Source organism: Rhinichthys klamathensis, unplaced genomic scaffold (genome assembly GCF_029890125.1).
Source record: "Rhinichthys klamathensis goyatoka isolate OS25496 unplaced genomic scaffold, OSU_Roscu_1.1 h1tg000102l_1, whole genome shotgun sequence".
NCBI lineage: Eukaryota > Metazoa > Chordata > Actinopteri > Cypriniformes > Leuciscidae > Rhinichthys > Rhinichthys klamathensis.
The window spans coordinates 205,263-231,404 of NW_026606641.1; the positions used below are offsets into that span (position 1 = coordinate 205,263).

General features: G+C 37.9%; 1 protein-coding gene across 1 annotated transcript in view; it reads right to left on the reverse strand.

The window, feature by feature from the left end:
- tcf25 (transcription factor 25 (basic helix-loop-helix)) overlaps positions 1-26,142 on the reverse strand; it is a 283,115-nt gene that overhangs the window by 159,986 nt on the left and 96,987 nt on the right. The window contains exon 6 of the mRNA XM_056253099.1: positions 13,974-14,056. Coding sequence (XP_056109074.1) covers positions 13,974-14,056 — 83 coding nt within the window. The remainder of the gene's footprint in view (positions 1-13,973; positions 14,057-26,142) is intronic.

The following is a 26,142-nucleotide window of genomic DNA, read 5'->3' on the forward strand; positions in this document are numbered from 1 at the left end:
ATGTTGCATTCCAGGACTACCATCCTGCAACCTAACTTCAGCTACTCCCATCATGACAGATCTACTCCTGCCAATGATGTTCTATTGGTGCATGGAAAATTATGCTCCAGCATTGACTCCACTGGGGGAAATTCCTCGTGAACGTTGCAGCTTTGTCATTGAAAGAGGAGAAGAATCCCATGTGTGCGTTACTACAACAGATAAAAAAGAGGAAAAGGACTTAGAGTGTCTCTTGAGGAACAATAAATCAGTTGTGTATGATCCCTCCACCAACTGACACTTTTTGGTTATGTGGAACTCCTGTCTACAGCATCCTCCCCAGCCAATTCAACGGAAGGTGCACCCTGGTTTATGTTCTACCAGCTATCAGAGAAAATGCACACTCCACCCCAAGCTCCCCACAGCTACAAAATCCAGCTCCTACCACAAACAAAGAAGATGGCTGCATTCCAGGACTCACTTGTGCACAAACATAGTGGTCAAGAACTCTTGGAGCATTAATCCCGTCTTATGGTGTCATGCAGGCCCTTGATCAAGTCAGAAGCTTGTCGAATTCTGTACAGAAATTGTCCAATGATACGGCTTTGGCCCTGGGTAGCATCACGAACACTCTCGCTTCGCACAAGATAATGATCTTACAGAACAGAGAGGCCTTGGATTACATTCTTGCAACACAAGGAGGAACCTGCACCATTATCAGCCCTGAGTGCTGCACCGGGTTAATGGATCCAACTGAGAACTTGACCAAAATCCAACAAGACATTCTTGATCTTTCAACTAAATTACACCAGATGACTGAAGATAATTCTTCATGGTTATGAAACTTGTTAGGTAAACCCTGGCTGTGGATCAAGGAAATAGCAATTCTACTGTTGTTTCTCCTACTGGTGTTCTATCTATGCTACCATAGTATCAAGTGTTTAATGCAAGAAATGATTCACGCCTCTCACGAGAAAATGACAGTTCCAACCATAAAAGAGCATTACCCGTAAGAACTTCACGGACCCTACTTGCATGTTTGTTTCTGTGTCAGCATGCAATTACAGAAAATCAACACAGAGCATGTGCTATGTGCCTGTAACGATCACAAGTTACAAGAATTAACTTTTAAGTGTCTAAATTTGTATTTTGAGAGTTATTAGAACTCTCAAAAGGGGGAAATCTAGTGTTACAAATGTATTAAATGTTATAGGTTCCAGTACAATAGTATATAAACTGCAAAACTTCAGCTGTGAAACTGGCCAGTCCTGTTTTGTGTATTGGTCAGATTACTGAAACTCTTAAATGGCTCTTGGAGCTCCTGTCTCAGCAAGAGAGTCCTGCCAGTCTTGTTCTCGCGTCTCAGCGTTTGAATGGTTATGCTGTTTGGATTGGGAGTGGGATCGCTCTCGGTCTAGGACAGGTTTCCTGAAGTGGTATACTTCATTTACATGCTCTCCACCCCTAAATGTATATATATTGTAAGGGAACGTTCCCTTAGTCAGAGTTGACGAATGATTGCAGCTACCAACAGCTTGTGTTTCTCAATAAAGAATCCTGCTGAAGATACCACCAAGTCTCCTAGTCTTCGCTTCTGAGTTTCCTACACTTTAGAAGAAAAAAAGTTCACAACACTCCTTTCCCAGGCGGAGGGGTTAATCTGGCATCCCCAACCGGTGGCCACTCGGTGGGAGCCTTCACATCTTTCCCGGGAGGTCATGAACACGATCTCTTCTACCAGGCGCCTTTACGCCCAAAAATGGTCCATTTTCTCTGGCTGGTACAGCTCGTAATATAGACCCCTTCTCTTGTGAAATCACTCATGTTCTCGCATTCCTACAGGAGCTGTTGGAAGGTGGACACACCGCTGCGTACCACACTCCTATTGCTGGCCAGTCAGTTAGAAAATACGACTTGGTGGTCAGATTTCTCAGAAGGGCCAGGAGGTTAAACCCACCTTGCTCCAACACTGTCCCGTCCTGGGGCCTGTCCATTGTCCTGAAGACACTTCGTGGCCCTCCGTTCGAGCCACTTACAATAGCCGACCTTCAGCCTCTCTCGCTAAAGACCACCCTTCTGTTGGTCAAGCGAGTTGGTGGTCTGCAGGCTCTTCCAGTGGAGGCTTCCTGCCTCAAGTTTGGGCCCAATGACAGCAAAGTTGTCCTTATGCCCAGACGAGGATATGTGCCTATGGTGCTTTTCGCACCCTTTAGGGCACAAGTTATTTCACTCTCTGCTCTCCCCTCTACTTAGGGTGAACAGACACCACACCAACTTTGCCCGGTTTGGGCCCTTACGGTGTACCTTGAGTGCTCTAGCCAGTTCAGGCAGTCTGAGCAGCTGTTTGCATGCTTCGAAGGCCACTCTAAGGGGTTGTCAGTTACGAAGCAGAGACTATCCAACTGGATAGTGGATGCAATATCGCTAGCTTCCAAGTCCTTGGACTTGCAGCGCCCTATACTACAACCTAGATGTCCCTGCTCTTCAAGCACAGGTTTTGTCTGCTTAGTTGCTCCCTACTCTCTGGGGTTTTTCCTAGTGATGTCATGCCCCACGGGCTCAGATTCCCGACCTGAGCCTTTATTATCGGACATATTTTAAGTTCCTATCTCTCAAGTAGCCTGCCATGGGGCCCTTGGCATCAAGCGGCCCGGGCTACGGACTCGCAGGACGGCCTTACAGTGCGTTCCCCATAAGTGTCAGAAGACACTGATGCAAAGTGAGTGAACCATATCGAAACTTGATAACGTGATACTCGATAACAGGAAGGAGCATTGTATAGCTTGCCGTGCTACTGCACCAATGCGCGAGTCGACGCTGACTTTCCTCAGTCGAAAAATTTGGACTAAAATGGCTTTTAGCGCGACTTAAATAGGCAGTCGGCCACGCCCATTTTGGCGGGCTAAAAAGCCTTTTGTCTGCCAATCAGGCTTCAGTATTCAGAGAAAAACAGAGTTTTTCCCATAAGCATAAAAAAAAAAAACTGATGCAATGTTTGTTCCCGTTATCTCAGGGAACCGAGGTTACGCTAGTTACCAGAACGTTTTAGATACCAGACAAAATAGGTGTCTTCTGACATAATCAAAAATTTCTGGATCCAACATTTTTGGCTTTCCTGTCATGTCAGAAGAATCTAACCACATTTAATAACTACTATATCAAAGCTGACATTACTCTGTGTTCATATACTCAGAATGTCTCATTCCCATCAGGATCTCACAATTCACAACAGCCGCTACTTTGTTGTTCCAAAGAAGGATGGCAGCCTCAGGCCCACCCTCGATTTGAGATGTCTGAACCGCGCTCTTGTTAGGACGGCCATTCAGAATGCTAACTTTGAAATGAATTCTCTCACAGATTTACCCAGGGGATTGGTTTTTAATCAGTGGAACTGAAGGTTATATAATTTCATATCCAAATTCACGTTCAAAGTGGTGTCTTAATTATATACACAATACTACATTCGGACAGACCTAGCTCCACGCACCTTCACGAAATGTGTGGATGCGGCCCTCTCCCCCCGAGGTGGATGGGAGTACGCATCCTGAATTACTTCGACTATCGGTTGCTCTTAGCCCAATCGAAGGTGGAACTATGTGTGCACAGATCTCTGCTCCTCAGCCACTTGGAAAGTCTGGGGTTCAGGATCAACCTAGCAAAAGCTCGCTGTCCCCCACCCAAAGAATCTCTTTCCTGGGGGCAATATTCGATTCGTCCCAAATGCGGGCCTGGATTTTGCCAGAACGTTCCCTGAAAATTCAGAGACTTGCAACGTCACTCAAGTTGGGGACAACCACCCCCTAAAAATGTTTCAAAAGCTACTGGGCCTCATGGCAGCTGCCTCCTCAGTAGTTCCCTTTGGCCTATTACATATGCAGCCACTACAACACTGGTTGAAGGCCCGCATCCCACCTCGAAAATTACTTATTTTTGCCAATTCCAGAAATTTGCTCCAAAAACAATTGGCTTTATTTATAATTTGGCCACAACATTTATCAGATTATGTGTTATGTTAGATGCATAATAGCCATAAAAGACACAAAGGAAAAAAAAAGGTAAATATTTATTATTTTGGTCTCTTACCAAATTCCGATGATTTTAATTTTTAACCTCTTAACCGTCTCCAGAGCGTCGGCGCACTGAAGCGTTTTTTTTTTTATTTAGTTCAAATATACTATCAGATTTAATGTTATACCTTGACAAACTATACATCATTAAAAAGATATAAGCCTCAAGATTCAGTATTTGACCACTATTGTATTCTGAGAAACTTATAGTGACAGTTATGTCTTAATTTGTGTCAGGAGTTATGAAATGAAAACAATGAGTCGATACCTTTAATATGAATTATGAGCGTCAGCTGGTCCATTCATAAAAAACACTCCGTGCTGTCGTCATGACAGCGATTCACAAAACAACGTCCCTGAGGGCTTTTAGCTCAACAATGTGCAGATGTGGAGAAATATTGATATATTCTCATAGATTCACATCATATTTCTATAGACAGGAATAATATTTATTGAATTTATACCCAAATGCGTCGATGTAAGTTATGATCGCTTCTTACTGAGATGTGCTGTGTTTTCCATTCATACCAATGGCATGGGGGCGCTATATGTGTCCAATAAAAGTCCATATATGGATCATGAAGAAGAAGACCCATAGTCATGTGACATTCCAGGACGTCACTGAGTGATACAGAAAGTAGCTGACAGAGATCGCTGTAACATGCAGATAAAGATGTTTTGAAAACAATAAACATGATTGCAATGATATTTGAGTTACCTGTGTTCTTCAAGCCATGCCAGGTATTTCATAATAATAGATTATATTTATAATGTAATGCTAATCGATATAGATTTCATCATCGTTCAGAACACTAAATAATACATTTTCTGTCGGATTTTTTTTTAATATGAAGCCAAGTTAGATCACAGAAGATTATTTAAAACACTAGACTTGCGTTATATAGTAAGTTTGGAGCACAAACATAATTTTAATCTCATAAATGGTCGTGTATTGATGGTGTGCTAAGCTAACATGCTAGCGAGCCCAGGCGCACCTGCCACGAGCAGTTATTGTTTTATGATTTTTTTCTAAATAGGAATGCTTACTGAAATGTTTCAGTGCATTTGATACCAGTTTCAAATATTTAGTGAGAATTTTGATAAAAGAAATTAGGGTTTGAAACCCTATGAATAGCCTGTGAATAGCCAGTCGTTAGTAGCTATAATGCAGACAAAAGAAATGCATATTTAGATCCATAATAACCAGTCTGGAGAGGTGCGAATGTGTACAGGGGAGACTGACACTGAATGGGGCACCACAAAACAATAGAGACAATAGACTGAATAGATGACTCAGAGGATGACTAAACATCAGTTTGCTAATAGAGTCTAATCAAAATAAAGTAATTTGACATGATCTTGAAAAACATTTAACTAAATACAGAGTTTTATACTTATCATTTTCAGATTTTAAATATAAAATGGTCAGACATGTGGCTTTAGCTGCAGTGCATTTCTAGATTGCTCCAGGGCCAACTTCCATTTTATTTTCATAAAGATGTTTCATAAAAATAAATTTCTAATAACTTTACAAAACTTTGAAGCTATTTAAAATTGTTTTTTTTCATTATGACAATAATTCATTCTACATTTACAATAAACAACCAGGTGTCAGCTTTCAAATGAGATCATACTTGTGCTTTTAGTGCAAAGGGTTCATGAACTGTATCTGTTTCAGTTTGGGTATGTGATTTCTGGGGATTTTTCAAAAGTGGGCTTGAAGCTTAACAGGTTAAAACAACCTATGGACTTTTTTTCAGGCTTGAAAAGGGTGATATTGAGTGTAGTGCACAGCCTTATTACACAAGTCTTCACAAATCTGAAATAATAATTGATTGATATAGATATAGATATAGATATATACATAGATATATAGATATATAGAGAGATAGAAGGATATATATAGGCCTGTCACGATAGTCAATAAATCAATTAAATCGCACGATAAAAAAAAATGTACTCGATAATTTTTCCGGCCGCGATAATTTCCATTTGCATGCTTGTTTGTTTTCCTCGTCTCTCTCTACCAAAGAGACTGGATGACAACTCTCGGTTCCTTAGCGTAGGAGGAGCGAACCCTCTTGTCAGTTGCATGGTCTTTTGTGTGTGGAGGCGGCGCTTGTCAGTCACATGGTCTTTGTGTGGGAAGGCGGGAGTGCCGGGAAGAGAGAGAAGACGCTAGTTGTGAGTTGGAGGAATGAAAAAAGAAAAAGATGGAATTGGTTTCAAAGCCAAACGCGACAGCTGCAGTGTGGGAGCACTTCGGATTTAAACAGAATGACCGTGGTTAGCCACTTAACCTGAGCGAGCCGGTATGTCGCATTTGTTGTAAAACAGTAGCAACTAAAAGCGGTAACACAACAAACATGCATATGCACCTAAACACAATCATCCGTTTGTTTACAAAGGTCCTAACTGGCAGTTTTGCCTGTTATAGTATGTATCACTATTTATGTCTGAGCCTAATGTTTAATATTTTTTGAAGTGCAATTTTGTTTACATCCATTTTATTTATTGTTTTTGCTATTTATTCAAGTGCATTTTTTGTTAACAGAGACTGAGAGTCCATTGCTTCTATTGTTTTTGGTTGTTTTGTTCATTTATTGTGGATATTTAAAATGTTTTCCATTTTCAGTGTTAAATAGTCTTTAGAAATAAAAGTTTGTTGATCTTTGAAAAGGTGTAACTGCATTATTATGCCATTATCATTATTTTAGATGTAAATGGTCTCAGAACGACAATATTATCGTTTATCGCAATCATTTCTTGGACAATTTATCGTCCAGCAAAATTTGTTATCGTGACAGGCCTTATATATATATATATACATACATACATACACAGTACATATACACGTATTAAATTTTATTTTTTCAAAATTGTTAGGCTATTATAGCTAGCTAGTCTAACTGTGTAATATCTAGCTTTAACAAAATAATCACTTAGGATGGGCAATATCTTATCTTATAGAATACGCAAACCACAGCAAAACAAATACTTGCCTATAAGTAAAAGGTTCTCAATTAATAAATAATCTAGTAAACAGTCAGTAATAAATTAGAACCAAGAAAATGACAATAGGATAAATAAATACAACAAAGATACTGATAGATGCAGTGCTTTAAGTTTAAGCAGTAGACTACTGTTTTTTTTTCTTTCTCTGTTGTTTGATTAACATTAACGACACAGACAGACAGCAGCAGGTAGGCTATATTAGGTTGTTTTCACTTTAACCCTCAAGCGTCCTGCGTATAGCAGCCCTTAATGGGTCCTTCGTGGAGTGTGTGTCACACACTGAGAATGTTGTATAGGCTCACCCCTTCATATATGTGCATGTATGATCTGCATTGTGGTGGATTTATTGATTTTTTATTGGACAAATAAAAAGAAATTGCTCTGAATTATAGTATTTTCCATTCATTTCCTATGGGTGCCCACTTTTGCCCATGAAGGACCAATTAAGGAGTTTTGTTTTTTTCAACCACTTAATATTGTTGAATCAAGTCCAATTTTTTTGTGTGTTCAGGTGGCAATCTTAGGAAAAGTAGTCAAGTCTTGTACCACTCAGATTAAGGAAACTTAAAATAAATAAAATTTAAAAAAAGGATTTTGCCCATTTGTCCCAAAGGCCCCTTGAGGATTAAGACCTACATATAGGTGTGAAAGCTGACAAAGAAGTGGATAGCTTAGCTAACAGAGGAGAACTGAAGTGTAAATGCTCGCCAGACATCTGACCAAAATCTTATAGTATACAGGCATTAGACTTTAGATATTAGACATTACACGTCACGGTCACGAGTTGGCGCTGAACTCAACATTCGTCTGAAAAACTTACACATGGATAAGCACATTGATAATCTTTTAGCTTTATTCCTTTTTTGCCCCAAGGAAGGTTTTATGGTGTTAATGATAATACCTGGAGGAAGCATTACAAATCCATCTCCCCAAGTCTACGACTATGATAATGAAGTGTTTAGAAGTCTATGCACACAGGAAAAATAGTATACAGCATAAACAAGCAGACGTGCATGAACCTGATTCTTTAATAACGCCAAGTATCCCGGGAGAACGCTGGCGCCATTAGCTGCCGCTGCTTCTGGAGGATTAGTTGATCTACTGGTGCTGTATTTGCTTTTTTTGCTGTGCTTGTGTAGTGGTTTAGCTACTATACACTGAAGTCAGCTCTGCCTACCTGATCGCTACACTCGGTTGGTTCATCATCTCATTTATCAGTCACCCTGTATCCTCGACATTTCGATACACTGTGACGGCACTTCTTCAAATCCGATTTCGTCACTCCATGCCACCATCAGTGTTGCTCTCTAACAAAGAAAAGCATCTATATACCTCACCGTAAATATGTCCACCGGGGCTCTCGACGAAGCTTCAACATCGACGATTCAAACACAATACGAACATTCTGGTCTTCAAAATCTCGTCCCATAAGGAAAACCACAAGGCCTGTTCACCACAGCGTGTTAGCGTCGCGAGCCTTGCCAAGTCAGCTACTACAGGTACTGAAAATGACATCTGTTCCGTCGGACAGGTAGTGATTTTTCTATTACCTCTTTTCTTTCTAACATTGTTTTGGTATTAAAAGGTAATGTATCTATATCATATCAACTCTTTTCTTTCTATGTTATGGGAAGCTGTAGGGAGATGGTGCCACTTTTTCTTTTGTAATACATTTATCCCTGTTTTTGGTAAGTCAGGGAGTGGAGGGAAGCATATGTTGTTTATTTATTTTATTTTACCTGTATAGGACATTTAATTCTCCTTCCAATAGTAAGTTTCCCCTTTTGTTTGTTGTTTTGGCCTGGCCTGAAGATAGAATGCTTTAGTAATGGGCGATAGAAACGATATGCAATAAAAACGATACAAAATTGGCCTACGATAGAGATTTTAATTCTATTGCACTATCGCGATAATGCATGTTGACGCAATATAACCGAATATTTAGAGCCACGAGCTGCAACCGGCTGCAACGCATCATCGTATTCGTCATCTTGAGTAAACATGTCTGAAAGCGAAACGGAGGAGCTGTTTCACACATAGGCCTACTCCATTTGCAGTGCATATGCGGTGCGTATTTTTTCCGTACCCATGTTAACAGGCCTGCATGCGGATGCGGTGCGGCAATGCGTTCCAGGAGCGGTGCATATACAGCAGTACAGCGATCGTTTCTGCACAGAGTCTATTTTTGCTGTGCTGCACGTGCTGCATTAAAGTGACAGCGCATGGTTCATGGTCAAAATGAACACAGATTGATATGAAAATATAGTGATATCTCCTTAAATGCATTTAATTAAATTATACTACTATTTTTCACAGTCATTTTCTTTTTAACTTTAAGCTCGGGGTAATTAAAGCAAGGAAAACTACACAGTAATGTTACCTCAACAACGCGACAATGGATGCACTTGTCTCTTCGTGGAGGTGGAAAAACAAGTTCTTTGTGACCGCAATATTTCTTGTAAAAAAGATTTAAATTCAAAAGAAAAGGTGAGAGAGAGCCGTTTTTGTCAATTGTGTATGTTTTAATTTAAAATGTTTGTGATGTTAACAAATGTATAAATGTTTTGCCACTTGCTTGAGCAACTTAATATATAAATCTATATAGAAGTAATATGTTTTTAAGTGTATCAAGTTTAAACGTGAATAGCCTAAGTCTTGTGAAAGAGTGTAGACGTATTACTAGCCTACTGTGTACAAATAGAATCGCAATGCTGAAACTCTTTTATATTATTTTATAAAAGACACTAATAATAAAAATAGTGATTTGAAATAAAAAAATAGAGGATACATGTTGTGTTTGTCGTACAGCCGTAGATCAGTTGTGCACTGCAAACGCACCATATGTGAAAGCACAATAGCGCGTGCTGCTCCTGCGCCGCATACCACCGCAACACGCACTGCATATGCACTGCACACGGAGTATGTGTAAAACAGGCGTGCACTAAAGGAAAGAAACCCAATACTTTAAGCTTTTTCTTTGTTAAAGTCTCTGCAGCTAGTGTACTTGAATTGTATTTATCTGCAACATTATGTTGTATAATTACAGTTTTGCATAATAAATGTTCTCAAAACTATGTACGTTTCTTTAAAAAAAAAATACATTTAGCGGTTTGGCTTTCCTTATGGTCTATCTAACCTGTTCTAAAATGGTTCTATTATAATTTATATATCGTGATATACCGGTATATCATTATCGCAAGAGGCTGCAATGTATATCGCAATATGGATTTTAGGCCAGATCGCCCATCCCTAAATGCTTCCATTTCTTTAACAAAAATAAATAATTTTATTTTTGCATCATCAAGTGGTTGGCTCACATTTCTGGGGCAGAGGACTGAAGGTAATCCTCCACATTTACGTTTCTCCTTTTTGATTTAATTTAATCCTGTTACCCTTTCCCAACCCTAGACTGGGAGAGCTTGTAACAAGTGGAAGGACTAAACACCTTTTCCAGTAGAGACAACCTAACAACCCCGAATGAACTGGTATTTCATTATAATGATGTGCTTCAGTCACTTCTTGATACTTGCGTACCATTAAAAACCAGGACTGTTTCGTTTGTTAATTCTTCCCCTTGGTACACCCCTGATTTGCGTAGGCTAAAAGTTCAAGGCCGCCATCTGGAGTGTTTGTATGTTAAAACAAGACTTGTTGTCCACAAACAGATGTACGCTGAACATGTGAAAAACTACAAAACCGCTATCTCTACAGCTAAATCTGACTATTACTCCTATCTGATCATGTCTAGTGAATGAAATGCAAGAACTATTTTTTTCTGTTATGAAAGATATTTTAAAGCCTCCTGATTCTATACCATCACATTTCCACTCAGTTGATTTATGTGATGCCTTTCTGACCTTCTTTAATGTAAACCTTGAAAAAAATCTCTGTTGGTTTCAGATTTGGCTTGTCCTTTATCTTGTATCAGTTTTACACAGACAATTAACTCTACTCTCTCTGCTTTTAAACTTCATACAGTCGCTGAGATAACCTCAATTATTCGGGAATCTAAACCAAACCACCTGTCAATTAGACCCTCTACCAACTCAATTAGTTAAAGCCTGCCTATCAGTTCTTTCGTCTTTTATTACTGAGATCATGCATTCTTCTCATTTCTGGCACTGTTCCTTATTCATTTAAAACTGCATTAATAACTCCTGTACTCAAGAAGCCAGGTGCAGATCCAAATAATTTTGATAATTTTGTCCAATCTCCAATTTGACATTTCTTTCTAAATTTTTGGAAAAGGTTGTTGCGGCTCAGGTACACAATCATCTCTCAGTGCACAGCCTATATAAACAATTTCAATCAGGTTTTCGTTCTCATCATAGTACTGAGACTGCCCTTGTCAAAATTTCCAATGACTTATTGGTAATGGCTGAGGACTCTATATTAATCTATATTAATTCTTCTCGACTTAACTTCAGCATTCAACACTATTTCTCATGAAATTCTTTTAGACAGACTGCAGTCCATTGGAATTGTAGGAACTTCACTGGCTTGGTTCATATTTTCTCTCTGGTCGTACTCAATTTGTTCAATTGGGCCAGTTTAAATCTAAACCATCATGTATTACTACAGGTGTTCCGCAGGTATCAGTTCGTGGCCCTTTATTATTTATTATTTATTTTCTGCCACTTGGAACCATTTTTAGGAAATATGGTATCCATTTTCACTGTTACGCTGACAACAACCCAGCTCTATTTATCTTCAAAACTTACTTCTGAACTTCCTCCATCCTCTCTTTCTAACTGTTTGTCTGAAGTTAAAGCTTGGTTTTCAAGTAAATTTCTTAAGCTTAACAGTAGTAAAACAGAAATACTTCTTGTGGGAACAAAAACTAATCTATCAAAGACCAGTGGTTTCTCCATGGGCATTGATGATTCTACAATTGCTCCATCAATGCAGGTTAAGAGCTTGGGTGTCATACTTGACAATACTCTATCTTTTGAATCACATATCAATAAGATTACTCGGGCGGCTTATCACATACGTAACATTAACCGCCTCCGCCCAGCCCTATCAACGAGGAGCACTGCCATTATGGTTCATGCTCTTGTCACCTCACGTATTGACTATTGCAATGCTCTTTTTTATGGTCTTCCCTTTAAAAATTTTACACAAGTTGCAGTTAGTGCAGAACTCAGCGGCACGTATCATTAATAGAACTCCTAAGATGGAACACATATCTCCAGTTCTACAACAATTGCAGTGTTTTCCTGTTAAACAGCACATTGAATTTAAAATTTTTACTCTAGCTTACAAAGTACTGCATAACCTAGCTCCTTCCTATTTATCTGACCTACTTTCAACCTATACTCCCTCTCGAACTCTTATATCATCATCCACATTCTCATTAGTTCTTCCTCGCATGCGCTTGGCTTACATGGGATCTCAAGCTTTTAGCTACGCTGCTCCTTTTCTGTGGAACTTGCTTCCACAGGACATTCGCAATAGTGACTCTCTCCCTATCTTTAAATCTTGTCTGAAAACGCATCTCTTTAGGCAGGTATACCTGAGATATTGTATATGTATCTCCAAATCGGTTGTGAATTATTTTTTATGTGTTTTATCTGCATGTAAGGTGTCCTTGAGTGTCATGTAAGGCGCCTATAAATAAAATGTATTATTTTTAAGTATAAGATAAGCATTCAATTACCAAACAATTGACAAATAAAGGTAATACTTTAGTTTAAGGTCCAATTCTTTAACAACTACCTTACTAACTATTAATAAGGAGTAATTATGAGTTTGAGGCAAAAGTCATAGTTAATAGTTAATTAATAGTGAGAATTGGTCCCTAATCTAAAATGTGACCCAAATAAATTCCTCACTACGTGACAATAAATACAGCAACAGTATAAAAAGATGCAGCTATCACTATTTAGGTGAACTGATAAAAGCTTACAAGTGATTAAAGATAGTGAAACAGAGCTTCACAATTAATGGTTAAAAGATCGCAATCTCAATTCAAACACCCATGCAATTTTATTTAGCCTTTGTTTAACCAGGCAAGTCAATTAAGAATGAATTATTATTTTCAACAACAACCTGGCAGAGATCTTATTCCTATAATACAATGGTGCAGCTATGTCTATTAAACCTTTAACAAGTACGATCACAGTGGAACATTTAAATCTGTGTTGGCGTTGCCGCTGACCAAGAAAGAGCAGTTGCATGAAACAGCTTCACAAACAGTCTTTTTAACCACACAGTATTGTAATTTCCATGTTATGATAATTCACATCATCACAGAACTACTGGGATAAAAGTTTAGAGTTCGGATATAAAAACTGATGTCTATAGTAGCGATCAGAATAGAGTAAATCACCTTTTGAAAGTAACTTGATGCTTCAAATAAAGATTGTATAGATTACATTGTTACACCAGTAGGTGGCGACAAGTGACTTAAAAAATGTATGCGTCACTGAATCATTCAAAAGATTCGTTAAAAAATGCTGATTCATCTAGTAATGAAACAAGTGAAGTCTTAATGATTGACGCACTGAAACATTCATTCAAACTGATTTTTTTTTTTAAATCACTTAATGGTCACCAGTCATTGCTAAAATACAAAATATACATTTCCTTGCACATAAAGCATATTCCATTTCATTCACATAGATTTTAAAGATGTTAAAAAAAGAAAATTGACAGGCATGTTATTTGTCAACAACCTACAGTGTACTCATTGTTAGTGATTTGATTTCAGTGTATTTGTCATGTTTGTAGTGGTTATATAGTTTTAATAATATGCCAATATTGGTGGGGCCCATTTTCATGCTCTTGCCTGGAGTCCCACAAACCCAAAGGCCAGCCCTGCACAAATCCTACAAACTGATACTCTGGGTGGTACTTCGGTTTACTGAACAAACATTCTGGGAAAATTTGATAAATTGGTTAAAGTCTGACCTGGTCGACTGAAGCGGGGCCACGTGTCTTTATAAACAGTCATCCACGAGCAACGATGAAACTGCCTCTGTCTCTGTTTTTTTCTGATTGTGGACACAAACAAAAAGAAAACATTCAGTAGTATAATTCTCAGGCTTTGTGCACATAACACAAATCTCCAGAACTTACTATGATGCAATAAATGAGATCAGATCCATTTGTTCATTTTGCAATATTCGGTGTAGTGTGCAGACATCCACACAATGTCGAGAGACTTTCTACACTTGGTCACGTCATGCGAAAAGACTTGGTTGTAAATGTTCTTCAAAACGTATTCGAGATGTATTGCATCCAATCACTTAAACCACTTCAAACGATGCGACTTGATCAAGTGCAAATGGATCTGGTTGTTCAAGTCACATTCTGTATTTAAAAAATTCTCCTCCCTACATTGTAAAAAAAAATAAAGGCGTGAGAGGATGTTATAGCCAGATACCACAGTGCTATTGTAACACAGATCTCCACAGATAGTCAAGCACAGGCACAAACTACCTCAACGCATAACTGTCGGTCCGTGCTAATTGGAAGCAAGAGTTCAGCTGTCACTGGACATGCACAATCGACAAACTTCAAATTCTTGATTTTAAACTATGCTGCGCTATATCCAGTCGGCCACTATATGGGTATTTCACACCTGAGGAACCTTTTCATAGTTCCTTGAACTAATGGCAGAAGTACCTGCTTTTTGCCATGTTCACACCACAGGAACTGGGAATGATTTTAGTTCTAGGAACTCCTTTTGGGGGAACTAAATTAGCTCCTACTTCAGAGCAGCACAGTAGGAACTTCCAGTGATGTAAGTGTACGCTGATTGGCCGAACGCATGCAAAACACCAGTACACGCCATTTTTTTAAAAAGCCATGTACACACAGATTATACCCCATTCATTTACTCCACAAACTAACTCTATGAACATGGAAAACAGTGATAGATAGGAATGGGTACCGAAACAGGCACGAGGCTAAATTATGAAAGACAGTATAGATAATAGGGGTGGTTAATCTGTCTGATTTCCCGATTCGATTCGATTACGATTATTGAAGTCCCGATTCGATTACAGTCGATTTTCGATTATTAACGATTCTCGATTAGCGATTATTGATTTTCCATTTCACAACAGTAAATGAAAATACACTACAAAGTGATTGCAGTATTAAAAAAAGTATTTTATTGAGTAACAACAACTCAAAGCACTTTCTGTGTCGTGTATGTAGCTTATGTTCTGTAGAACATGAATACATCACATTGTGTTGTGACTCATTAAGTTGAACTAAACAATAACAAATAAATGAAAGGCTTATTTCCTTTAGGAAGTAGATCAGAACCAACATACTGTAGAAATTGGACAATTTTCTTCTAGAAAGACAAGGTGTTGTTCAGGTGGAGGAAGACTGCAGGTTGCAGTCGAAACATGTCAAGGTAAAGAAAAAGTTTTTTCTCCACCTGAACACCTTGTCTTTCTAGAAGAAAATTGTCCAATTTAATCATTAAGAAGACAAAATGAACATTTTTGAACAGCTTACTGTAGCTTCAGCTTATATACTGTAGCCTACTGTAGAACACAGTGACAAAATGCAACACACTAACTAGACAGGCCTTTATAATTTAGTGATATGTTGTTCTTTGAGTGTAGGCCTAGAGTCTCTAATCTCTAAAAATCTCCAAATGCTCGACGTGAAACTGCGGTCTTCCGTCCGACCTTTTACTATCGTGTCAATTGATTTTGATATGCGCGAGGAAGAGAGAGACCAAGACAGCGCTCGTGTTGTTTGAAGACGTGAGAGTGCGCGCGCGCGGCCGGGGCTCTCTCTCTCTCTCTCTCTCTGCTCGCGGCTGTCAAGTGCAGCAGTCAGTTTTTTCTACATCACTCACCGATCAAAAAAGGCTTTGGCGGGACAAAAATGTGCTTTGGTGGCCATATGAAACGTGTCATATGGCTTCTCATATTTGTCGTGTTTTCCGAAATATTTTAGTTTTATTCCACAAAGCTTACAAATAGTGTGGCTCTTGTCCAGCTCCTTTCCCCCCTTCAACTTCACAGAAGCCAAAATATTTCCACACGTCAGCTTTTAACGAGGAGGGTGTTTGGATATCGCGCTCAGTCATCGCGTCTCTGTTATGTGCACAACACAGACGGCCCGGCCACTGCACTTCCGCGCTTCAGAGTTCCGTCAATGTATTACGTTATTATATATATATATATTTTTTTATTTTTTGAAAATCGATTTTTGACATTTGCGAATCAATTCCGAATCGTCCACGTCCGCATCGCGATGCATCTAAGAATCGATTTTTCCCCCCACCCCTAATAGATAAGCTCCGACGTTACTGGTTCTGCTGTCGTTACTAGACACATTATGAAACTACACATACTATTTATTATTGCTATATAGACTTTATATGCCACATATTATGTTGCCAGCCGTTTGTATAAGAAATAATATTAAACCAGAGACGCTGTTTCCATCTTCAATGCGGCTTTCAGTCCACAACTTGACAAAAAGTATACTTTAGGCTTTCGGCTTCGTGTGCACATCTAAACAATCAAATACACACAAAAATGTGTCAAAGTGACCGGCTTGGGGAGTATTCACTTAAACACAGTTTATGTATTAAATGGGCATAAATAGTTGGGAGAAAATATGATGTGTATTATTAGATCTGCATTCAGTCTTAAAGTGGCAGCAGTCTAGTAAACCTGCTGATGATTGCACCATTCATGTGAATCAAACAACAAAAGGCAAAGAGAAAATTACTCCCAGCTCTTCAATGAAAACTTTAGCTTAAACAAGCATTAATCAATAAATTCATGCCGAATCTGTGGATACCGATTTTGTCAGGATCGGACAACCCATCGGTCCGCATTTTGAATTTTGTCATAAATATCAATATCTTTTAAACAATTTGACATACATTTACAAACATTTGGTAGGGATCATCAACAGGATGTCTTAAAGGTACCTGAGACGTTTGAAAACAGTGCCAACTAGTGTTCCAGAGGTAAGGTTTTTTGCAAAAACGCTTATAACTTTTGAAAACATTGTTCAAAATTGTATTTCTTTCATTATGTTCCTTGGTTTATGCCGATCATTTGTCATTTTCCAACAATGTGACTGTCCGCCATATTGAAGCAAATGAAAAACAGTTTTTTCGCTACTCCTAGAAATTTTTTTCATCAAAAATTGGCTCAGATGATCTTTGAACGGTGCAACACAGAAATGACTGAACGGATTTTTGATATTCGCTACCGTTCCCGAGAAATTCCTCTCCAAAGTTGACCTTTGAATTGAATTGAATTTATTAAGGATAGCCTGAGAAGCATCATCTCATTTTCAAGAGGGTCCTATAAACACAAATACAGAATACAAAAAAGACAAATTATACGCAAAATCATTACATAACATACATTACAGATACACATACAAAGCTCATTTACACACTACTCATTCATACACAAACTCACCCCAGCTCACACCTACCGCTCACACTAACCTAAGTTTTTTACTCAGTTAAATACAAGTTGTAATAGTATTAATGATATCACCAGTAAATTTATAAATTTAAATTAAATTAAAAATAAATTACAGCAAAAATAATAATAAATTAAAGCTGCAAGCAGCATTTAGCGGTGTTCAAGCAGTTAAGGCCTTTAAGGCCGTTAAGCACAAAAGCATCAAAAGACATTAAGTTTTATGTAGCAAGCATTTAACCATTGCACATCATAGATGGAATAGACCATGTTTTAGCATGATTTACCATGATATACCACATTTCAGTGTGGCTTTTTATGATTTACCATGTTCCAGTATGATTTACCATGAATCTAGCATGAATTATCTTAGTTTACCTTGCTTTACCATGTTATAGGATGATTTAACATGATATAGCACATTCTAGAATGATTTACCAGGATTCTAGCATGATTTACCTTATTTACTATGATTTACCATGTTTCTGGCGTTATTTACCATGATTTACCATGTTGATAGCAATTATGTGAAGCATCAGAACAATTGAAGTGATAAACTCTGACAAAATATGATTGTGTTATAATAGTAATTGTTATATAAGGGATTTTTTAGTGTCTATATATATATGAATGCAAAAGCACATGTGAAAAGACTATTAATAAGTAGAGTGGCCAGCAGAGGGCAGAAGAAGACCACTTATTGGCTCATTTTCATTTTGAACTACTTGGTTTCACCAGTATTCTGCTCTAAAGCAAACCAGTTTTTCCATGTTAACTCCATAATGCATGCTCACACACACAGACACACACACACAGACAGACACAGACACACACTTTTGTGCTATGTTATTGTGAACATCTCTTTTAATGGTCTATAAGCATTTCACATATTTCTTTGTGCTGTAATAATATAAAACTAATTAAAAAAAAATAGCTTTAAGCATTTGTTTGTCAGCCAATGCAGAAAGCTGATAAAAAAGATTAAAAATGTCTAATACTGCTGCTCCCTCTAGTGGACAACAGTGGTAATACAGCATATATAGAGTTTAAATGAATTCGAAAGTTGTTTTTTCACTTATATCTCAGGAACGAGAAGGCGAAAAATTCTGAAACTCGGAGCTTAGATAGTGCTCGAGGGGCCCTGTGGAACGAGACCATCCCGGTATTGGTGGGCGTTTGGGGCTGGGAGTTATGAAATGAAATCGGAGATATACGTTTTTTACTTCAGGCCTCCAGCTTTCCAATGATATAAGACACTTGAGACTATGACATACGGTTTAGGAGTTATGAGCAAAACCTATTGTAATCGTACCGATTTTTATTATTAGGTGTTCAAGCACGAAGTGCTGAAAACCTATTGTAATCGTACCGATTTTTATTATTAGGTGTTCAAGCACGAAGTGCTGAAAACCTATTGTAATCGTACCGATTTTTATTATTAGGTGTTCAAGCACGAAGTGCTGAAAACCTATTGTATTTGTAAGGATTTTTATTATTAGGTGTTCAAGCACGAAGTGCTGAAAACCTATTGTATTTGTGAGGATTTTTATTAGGTGTTCAAGCACGAAGTGCTGAAAACCTATTGTAATTGTACTGATTTTTAGGTGTTCAAGCACGAAGTGCTGAAAACCTATTGTAATCGTACCGATTTTTATTATTAGGTGTTCAAGCTCGAAGTGCTGAAAACCTATTGTAATTGTAAGGATTTTTAGGTGTTCAAGCACGAAGTTTTTTTTTTTTTTTTTTTTTTTGAATAAACTTTATTTTTATTCATATAATGGTTTTAGAGAAAATGTCAACGTAGAGGGATATATAACGTAGAGTCATAATATAGAGACAGGGAGGTACACATACAAACGGTCAGATAGACACACGGCCAGACGGACAAACAAACAGATAGACAGACAAACAGACAAAGCTAATATATTTTGGGGGGGGGGGGGGTAAAAGGGAAAGCACGTGGTTTACATTAACTGTTGAATTTGTAAAAAAGTTATGAGGGGATTCCAGGTTTCTTTAAAGGCAGATATATTGTTCTTTTTATGAGCTATGGTTTCTTCTGTCAAAATAAAGTCTGTAATTAAATTAATCCAGTGGGTGAAATGGCAAGATGATTTCGATTTCCAGTTTTGATGGACTTTGCATGCTTCTTCACCATGTTACTACACATGTGCTCATCAATTTTTGTGAAGTTCTGAGTTTTTATTTATGATTTATAGGCTTTTGAGTGTATTTTGACACGCCACCTTTTCTAAATGACCCTGTTACAGTGAACCAAAGGGCAAAGTTCAACTTTTTTTTGATAACTATTGATCCAGAGAGTCCAGAGAATTGTCCTAGACTGGTCTGGTTCCGATCGGGCGAAAAACCAGGGACTAGTTCGCGAAAGTAGGTTTTGGACAAAATTGGACATAGCAGAACATTTTTGTGTGCTGCACGATGCGTTTTAGTTTTTTTTTTTTTTTTTTTAATAGCAATTACAATAGGTTTTCAGCACTTCGTGCTTGAACACCTAAAAATCCTTACAATTACAATAGGTTTTCAGCACTTCGTGCTTGAACACCTAATAAAAATCAGCACAAATACAATAGGTTTTCAGCACTTCGTGCTTGAACACCTAATAATAAAAATCGGTACGATTACAATAGGTTTTCAGCACTTCGTGCTTGAACACCTAAAAATCCTTACAATTACAATAGGTTTTCAAGAACTTCGAGCTTGAACACCTAATAATAAAAATCGGTACGATTACAATAGGTTTTCAGCACTTCGTGCTTGAACACCTAATAATAAAAATCGGTACGATTACAATAGGTTTTCAGCACTTCGTGCTTGAACACCTAAAAATCAGTACAATTACAATAGGTTTTCAGCACTTCGTGCTTGAACACCTAATAAAAATCCTTACAAATACAATAGGTTTTCAGCACTTCGTGCTTGAACACCTAATAATAAAAATCCTTACAAATACAATAGGTTTTCAGCACTTCGTGCTTGAACACCTAATAATAAAAATCGGTACGATTACAATAGGTTTTCAGCACTTCGTGCTTGAACACCTAATAATAAAAATCGGTACGATTACAATAGGTTTTCAGCACTTCGGGCTTGAACACCTAATAATAAAAATCGGTACGATTACAATAGGTTTTCAGCACTTCGTGCTTGAACACCTAATAAAAATCGGTACAATTACAATAGGTTTTCAGCACTTCGTGCTTGAACACCTAAAAATCCTTACAATTACAATAGGTTTTCAGCACTTCGTGCTTGAACACCTAATAAAGGAAAAAATAACATTTAACAAATAAACAAATGAACAAAGGATTGAAGTTAGCTTAAAAGTTAAAAGCATAATAACATTGTTTTAAGGTATAAAAATAGGGATGATCTGAAAAGGCGAAAAGAAGTTATAGGAAAGAGGAAGATTATTCCAATCCCATGGCGCTTTATATTGAAACGATCTACGTCCAACTTCTTTATAAATTCTAGGTACAAAGAAAAAGGGGTGTTGCATATGTCTGAGTGGATATGAAGATCTGCTTGGAATTAGATGCTGTTTTAAATAGGTGGGACAGTTCAAATAAACACATTTAAAGATAAACTGCACCCAGTGGAATTGCCTTCTTGATTTAGGTTGCAACCAGTTTAGTGATTCATACATTAAACAGTGATGGGTTCTGTAAGGACACCTCAAAACAAATCTACAACGTAAGTTGACTAGAACATTAACCCTCTGGGGTCTAAGGTGTTTTTGGGGTCCTTGAGATGTTACTCTGGTACTCAGGTACTCTGCCCTGACATTTGTGCTTTTTTCAGTTGCTTATAAACATATTAATGGCACATGTGTAATTACACTCTATTTAGCACAAACAGGGCTACCATAATATGTGAGCAACATGTATGTACATATTTGTATTTTTGAGAGAATATTGTTTATGCATGGTTATTGAAATAAATAAAAATTAAAGTTTCTGAAATAAGGCCACAAAACACATTGATTATTTCTTCACAAGACTTTTGAAAATTGTATCACATAGCCTAGAATATTTGCTCCAAAACTATGTGAGAATCATCCTGACTACTCATTCAGATAAGTCAATAAAGTCTTTTAGAATGTGTATGACGTGTTTTGTTTGAGAAAGCTTTATGCGAGGAGGCGTGATCTCTCATTAATATGTATGGCATTTCACACCTGAGAAAGACAAAGACCCTCCCATAATGGCCCTATTAGGTGCTATCAGGCCCTATCATTACGAGGAGCCTTGCACAAAGAATGAGGAGATTTAAAAAAAGAATGGCTTTTAGATTGTTTGGATTTATTTACAACACAGAGACTGTTGAATGTTGAAGTCAGCAGGACACATCAGTGGCATATCGTCCCTGTAAAAAAAAATATAAAAAAATAAACACCTTTGAATATGCTGATATCAAGAGAAACTATATGGCTGCACGACTTTGGGCATGCATTGTAGATTTTTCTGGTTAAAATTGCAATTTAATTGTGTATATATATATATATATATACACACACACACACACACAGTGCTTAGAATAAGTGAACACACCCATGCTAAAGTTGACTACCCTTCACAATATAGACATGGTTTTATTTCAGTTAGCCTAACTGAACATTTATACATAAATAATATATAGTATTTAGACAGTATCACATATTTTACCGGAGGCTGAAATATATTTCACTAAATCATAACCTAAGCAGTTATTCGCAAACAAAATAAATTACGCATAAGGCAGTATTTTAGCATGATAATCAGTGTCATAAGCTAATCAAAACTATATATATTTAATATACAAATATGTTTAGAGAGTAATATCACATTTAAAAAGTTTACACGAGCGTATACACGAATGTTAGGGATATTGTGAGGCAATCTTTTCTGTAAGATGTCAAAAGCTAGGCAAAATATAGTCTGAAAATTCATTTGATCTCTTTACGTTCAGAAAAGAAATTATAAAACACTAAACAACTTACTTCGAACTTGTATCCTCGGCGGGATCAATTCGTTCTTCAAAATGCAGCCGTTCGTCGTCGGAGTTACAATCTTCCTCTGAGGAAAAGGTGAATTCTTCATCGCTGTCCAGAATCATCTAAAGGGCCTCTTTGTCGGAGTAGCCTACCGTGCCATCCTCAAAACGCAATGAACTATCAGTGAATCTGATGGAGAAACTTCGTGTTTTTATGCCATTGATCGCTGGGCGTGGGCGAATGGAATGGACTTCACTGACAGAGAGAACGCAGAACGCGCATCATGTTTATTTTTCTTTATTTGGCGAAAAGCACAACACTTTGTTTTTATTGTGAGGTTCCACAAAAAAAATACAAACTTAACAGGATCGAATGATGTATAACACTTATATGTAAGATCAAAATCAACAGAGTAATTTGTGTCTCTTTTGCACTGATAAGGAAAAAAGTGAGCTGGTATCGCCGGCGATACCGCCGACCCCAGAGAGTTAAGGGGCATTAAATTAGTGTCGATGGTATTCTGGTAAACAATGTATGCCTTGCCTGTGTTTGTTGTCTCATGCTAGTTAGCTTAGCATGCTAATTAGTTAACATGCTAACCAGTTGCCATTCTTTCTAATGTGTCTCTTCAGCTATCAGGTTAGCCAGAAGCTACATTAACATTAAATTAGCTTAACATGCTAATCTGGTAAAATGCTACGCAATACTTATGTGCTCATTCTCATACTGAAACTGTCAGCAAATCCAAGGCAGCCTATTGAATCAAAGACAACTAAGTCAAAGTCATGTAGCGACACTGACGGGTATCCGGCCAAAGGTTCGGAATTAGCAAATCCTGGTCAGTGGATTAAAATTACTGGAAGCTAATTTAATCAACCACAATCAACTCTACCCTTCTTTTTGGCTGTGACACAAAGAAGTGTTGTTCGGACTTGATTGAGTCACTGACTACAATTCGCACACACGGCAGTTCTCTCTAATGATTAAGTCAAAGAAGACTTTGTTTACCACCAAAAGACATTTGACCAAGAGCCCCGCTTTGGCGAGATCACGCGGAGAGCGCCCCGAGGGTTTCCTACGAAGATGACAAGACGAGCATTGTCAATTTAAATTCGCACACACAGGATTCCCCGGAGAAAACGCTGACTGAACAATCACATCCACGCATACCCGCACACAAACAACCTTCCTGTATGCATGCATATCTAATTAGTTTTGTCTTATTCTATAGATGTAATTTGAACTGTTCTGTAACTTCGAACCTTAAGTTTATTTCTAAAGAAAGATTCTATAACTCTCCCTCTTGCAAGGTCATAAAACTTTATGACTCCCAAAAGGAATTCCAAGGGAAAATCACGGCTCCCACTTGAATTCTGATGAAGAAAGAGGAATAGACTCTTATATTGTCTATAAGTATAACCACTTAAGAAATGCATAAACATGAATTTGATATTTCCTAGGTCATGGTAGCAGGTATTATAATTTTATAGCGTGTTAACCAACTTTAAAATGCTTGTAATTCTGCATATGAATGTAACTATGTTCTTCTACTTTTACCTGCCATGTCTGGTAGCTGTTTGACCGTCTTGTCTTGACTGAACCAGTCATACATAGGATATTACTGTAAAATCTATTGTCCGGTTTGTACAATCTTTCTGGGTAGGAATGACAAAATGTTATACCATCATAAATGATCCTGACAAGACAAAGAGGAATCTTCCGCGGGCACTTTTCTCCCAGCTGATTGGTGCCTTCATGCCAGAAGGGGCGTGAACCTAAGTGTCCTTAAAGAGACGCGCCGAGCTTCCCTAAACCCTTCTTCTGAAAACGCTTCTGAAAGCTTCCTGAAAACTCTCTGCCTAAACTCCCTGGCTCTTCCTGCTCTTCGTGGCTTCATCATGTGACTCCTCGTGCATCTGGACCTCGCCTTAGTGTGATGATCCATCGTTTCTCTTTTTGTTTTCTTCAAGTTTATTTTATCTTTTTCGAAGTCTCCTCTGTTCATGTCTTCTCGCGAAGAAAATGAACACAGCCAGACTGGCAAGCTTCACCTACAAGGACATTCAAACACGCCGCGCTCGCTGGACGAACCCGAACGCTCGGCATCCACATGACAGAGATACACGCACACGCCGTTTTCAGATCGGTCACACCCAAGAGCTTTACCTGTGCAAGTATCCGTTTTACTATGCTTATTTGAGATCTGTTGATCCTTGGTGTCTAAAAAGGTTCTGTCTGTGATGAATTTTGCCAAACTAGAAGATCTCTCATCTTCTTACTCTCTCTCTCTCTCTCTCTCTCTCTCTCTCTCTCACTCCTGTTTGTTATTCGTCTGTCTCGTTAGTTTTACTGTTTAACTGTACATACATGTATCCTGTGTTCAAATGTAGAATTCTGTATCCGTAGTTTCAATTATTAAAACCATATTCTTGATTGATCCTGAAGTGCTCATTTACCAGTCAATGAAATGCGATCCTATAGCTACAAAAGCTTTATCATTGACTACGTTGGGTAGTCTAATTTTATAAACACCTGAAAATTAATGTTCACGGCCGGAACATTGAGATTTCTTGGAGTTTATAAAAAGGGATAACGTTGTTGAATTAATTGATGGGTTAATCTTACAGCCGTTTGCTGGACAAACCGATTGTTTGATAGCCAATTGATTCCCTTAAAGTTATCTCATATAATCGATCTGTAATGAGACCATTGATATATGAATGAGGAATTATAATTCGTTATGATTGATCATTCATATATACAATCGATCTATTTTCAATTTCGATAATTTAACTGTAATATGCAATATATTAATCATATTCATGATTAATTATTAAAATTCCCTATGCATAATTTGAGCTAATTAAGGCAATAACCCATTGTTGCTACAGTCAAATCAGTAATACCACGTGCAACTAGCCCCGAACCTTTCAGGTCGTGGGTTCGAATCCTGTGGCACATGCCCAGACCGCAAGTGGTACTGTGGCCAGAAGTGGTGCAACAGTTGCTTCTGTTCCAGACATGGTGTCTTTATGAGAATGATCTCATCAGAACTTGTTAAATGTAAAATGCGGTGCATTTATATACAAAACCTTCATTTCGCGGAATTATCAACTTTACGTGAGTTGTACCTCGACACTGGCATTCAGAATCACAGATTATTCTTTTTGGAAGTATGACCAACCTAATAATTTTCACCAATGTCATCTGAACAAGTAACAAACATCCACTTTTGTTCTGGTTCTGACATTGCAGTAAATCGCGCTGATTAAATCTAACAATCGCTTATCATATCACGTAAAACCGTGCAAATTATACTTTGTTCTCAAATTGTAAATGTTAACAATGTCAGCATTGCGTGACTACATTTAATGTCCTTCCGATATGTATCCTTGTTTTCGCATGGGTCCGGTTTCTGTAGCCACTCCGAAGTCAGAACGAAGTCTTTTGCGTTTTACAACGGGTGAATCTCAAGTTATTACTGGTGATGGTCGTTTGAACCTTTCTGGATCCGCCATCAAATGAATAAGTTTAATTATATCAAGTTCTGTGAGAAAAGGCTATAATCTCCACCTCCAACATCCTCACACACAATATAGCCTACTAGCCGAGACTCCTTTATGTGTACAGATGTGTACATCTGTACACATCTGTAGACTCCTTTATGTGT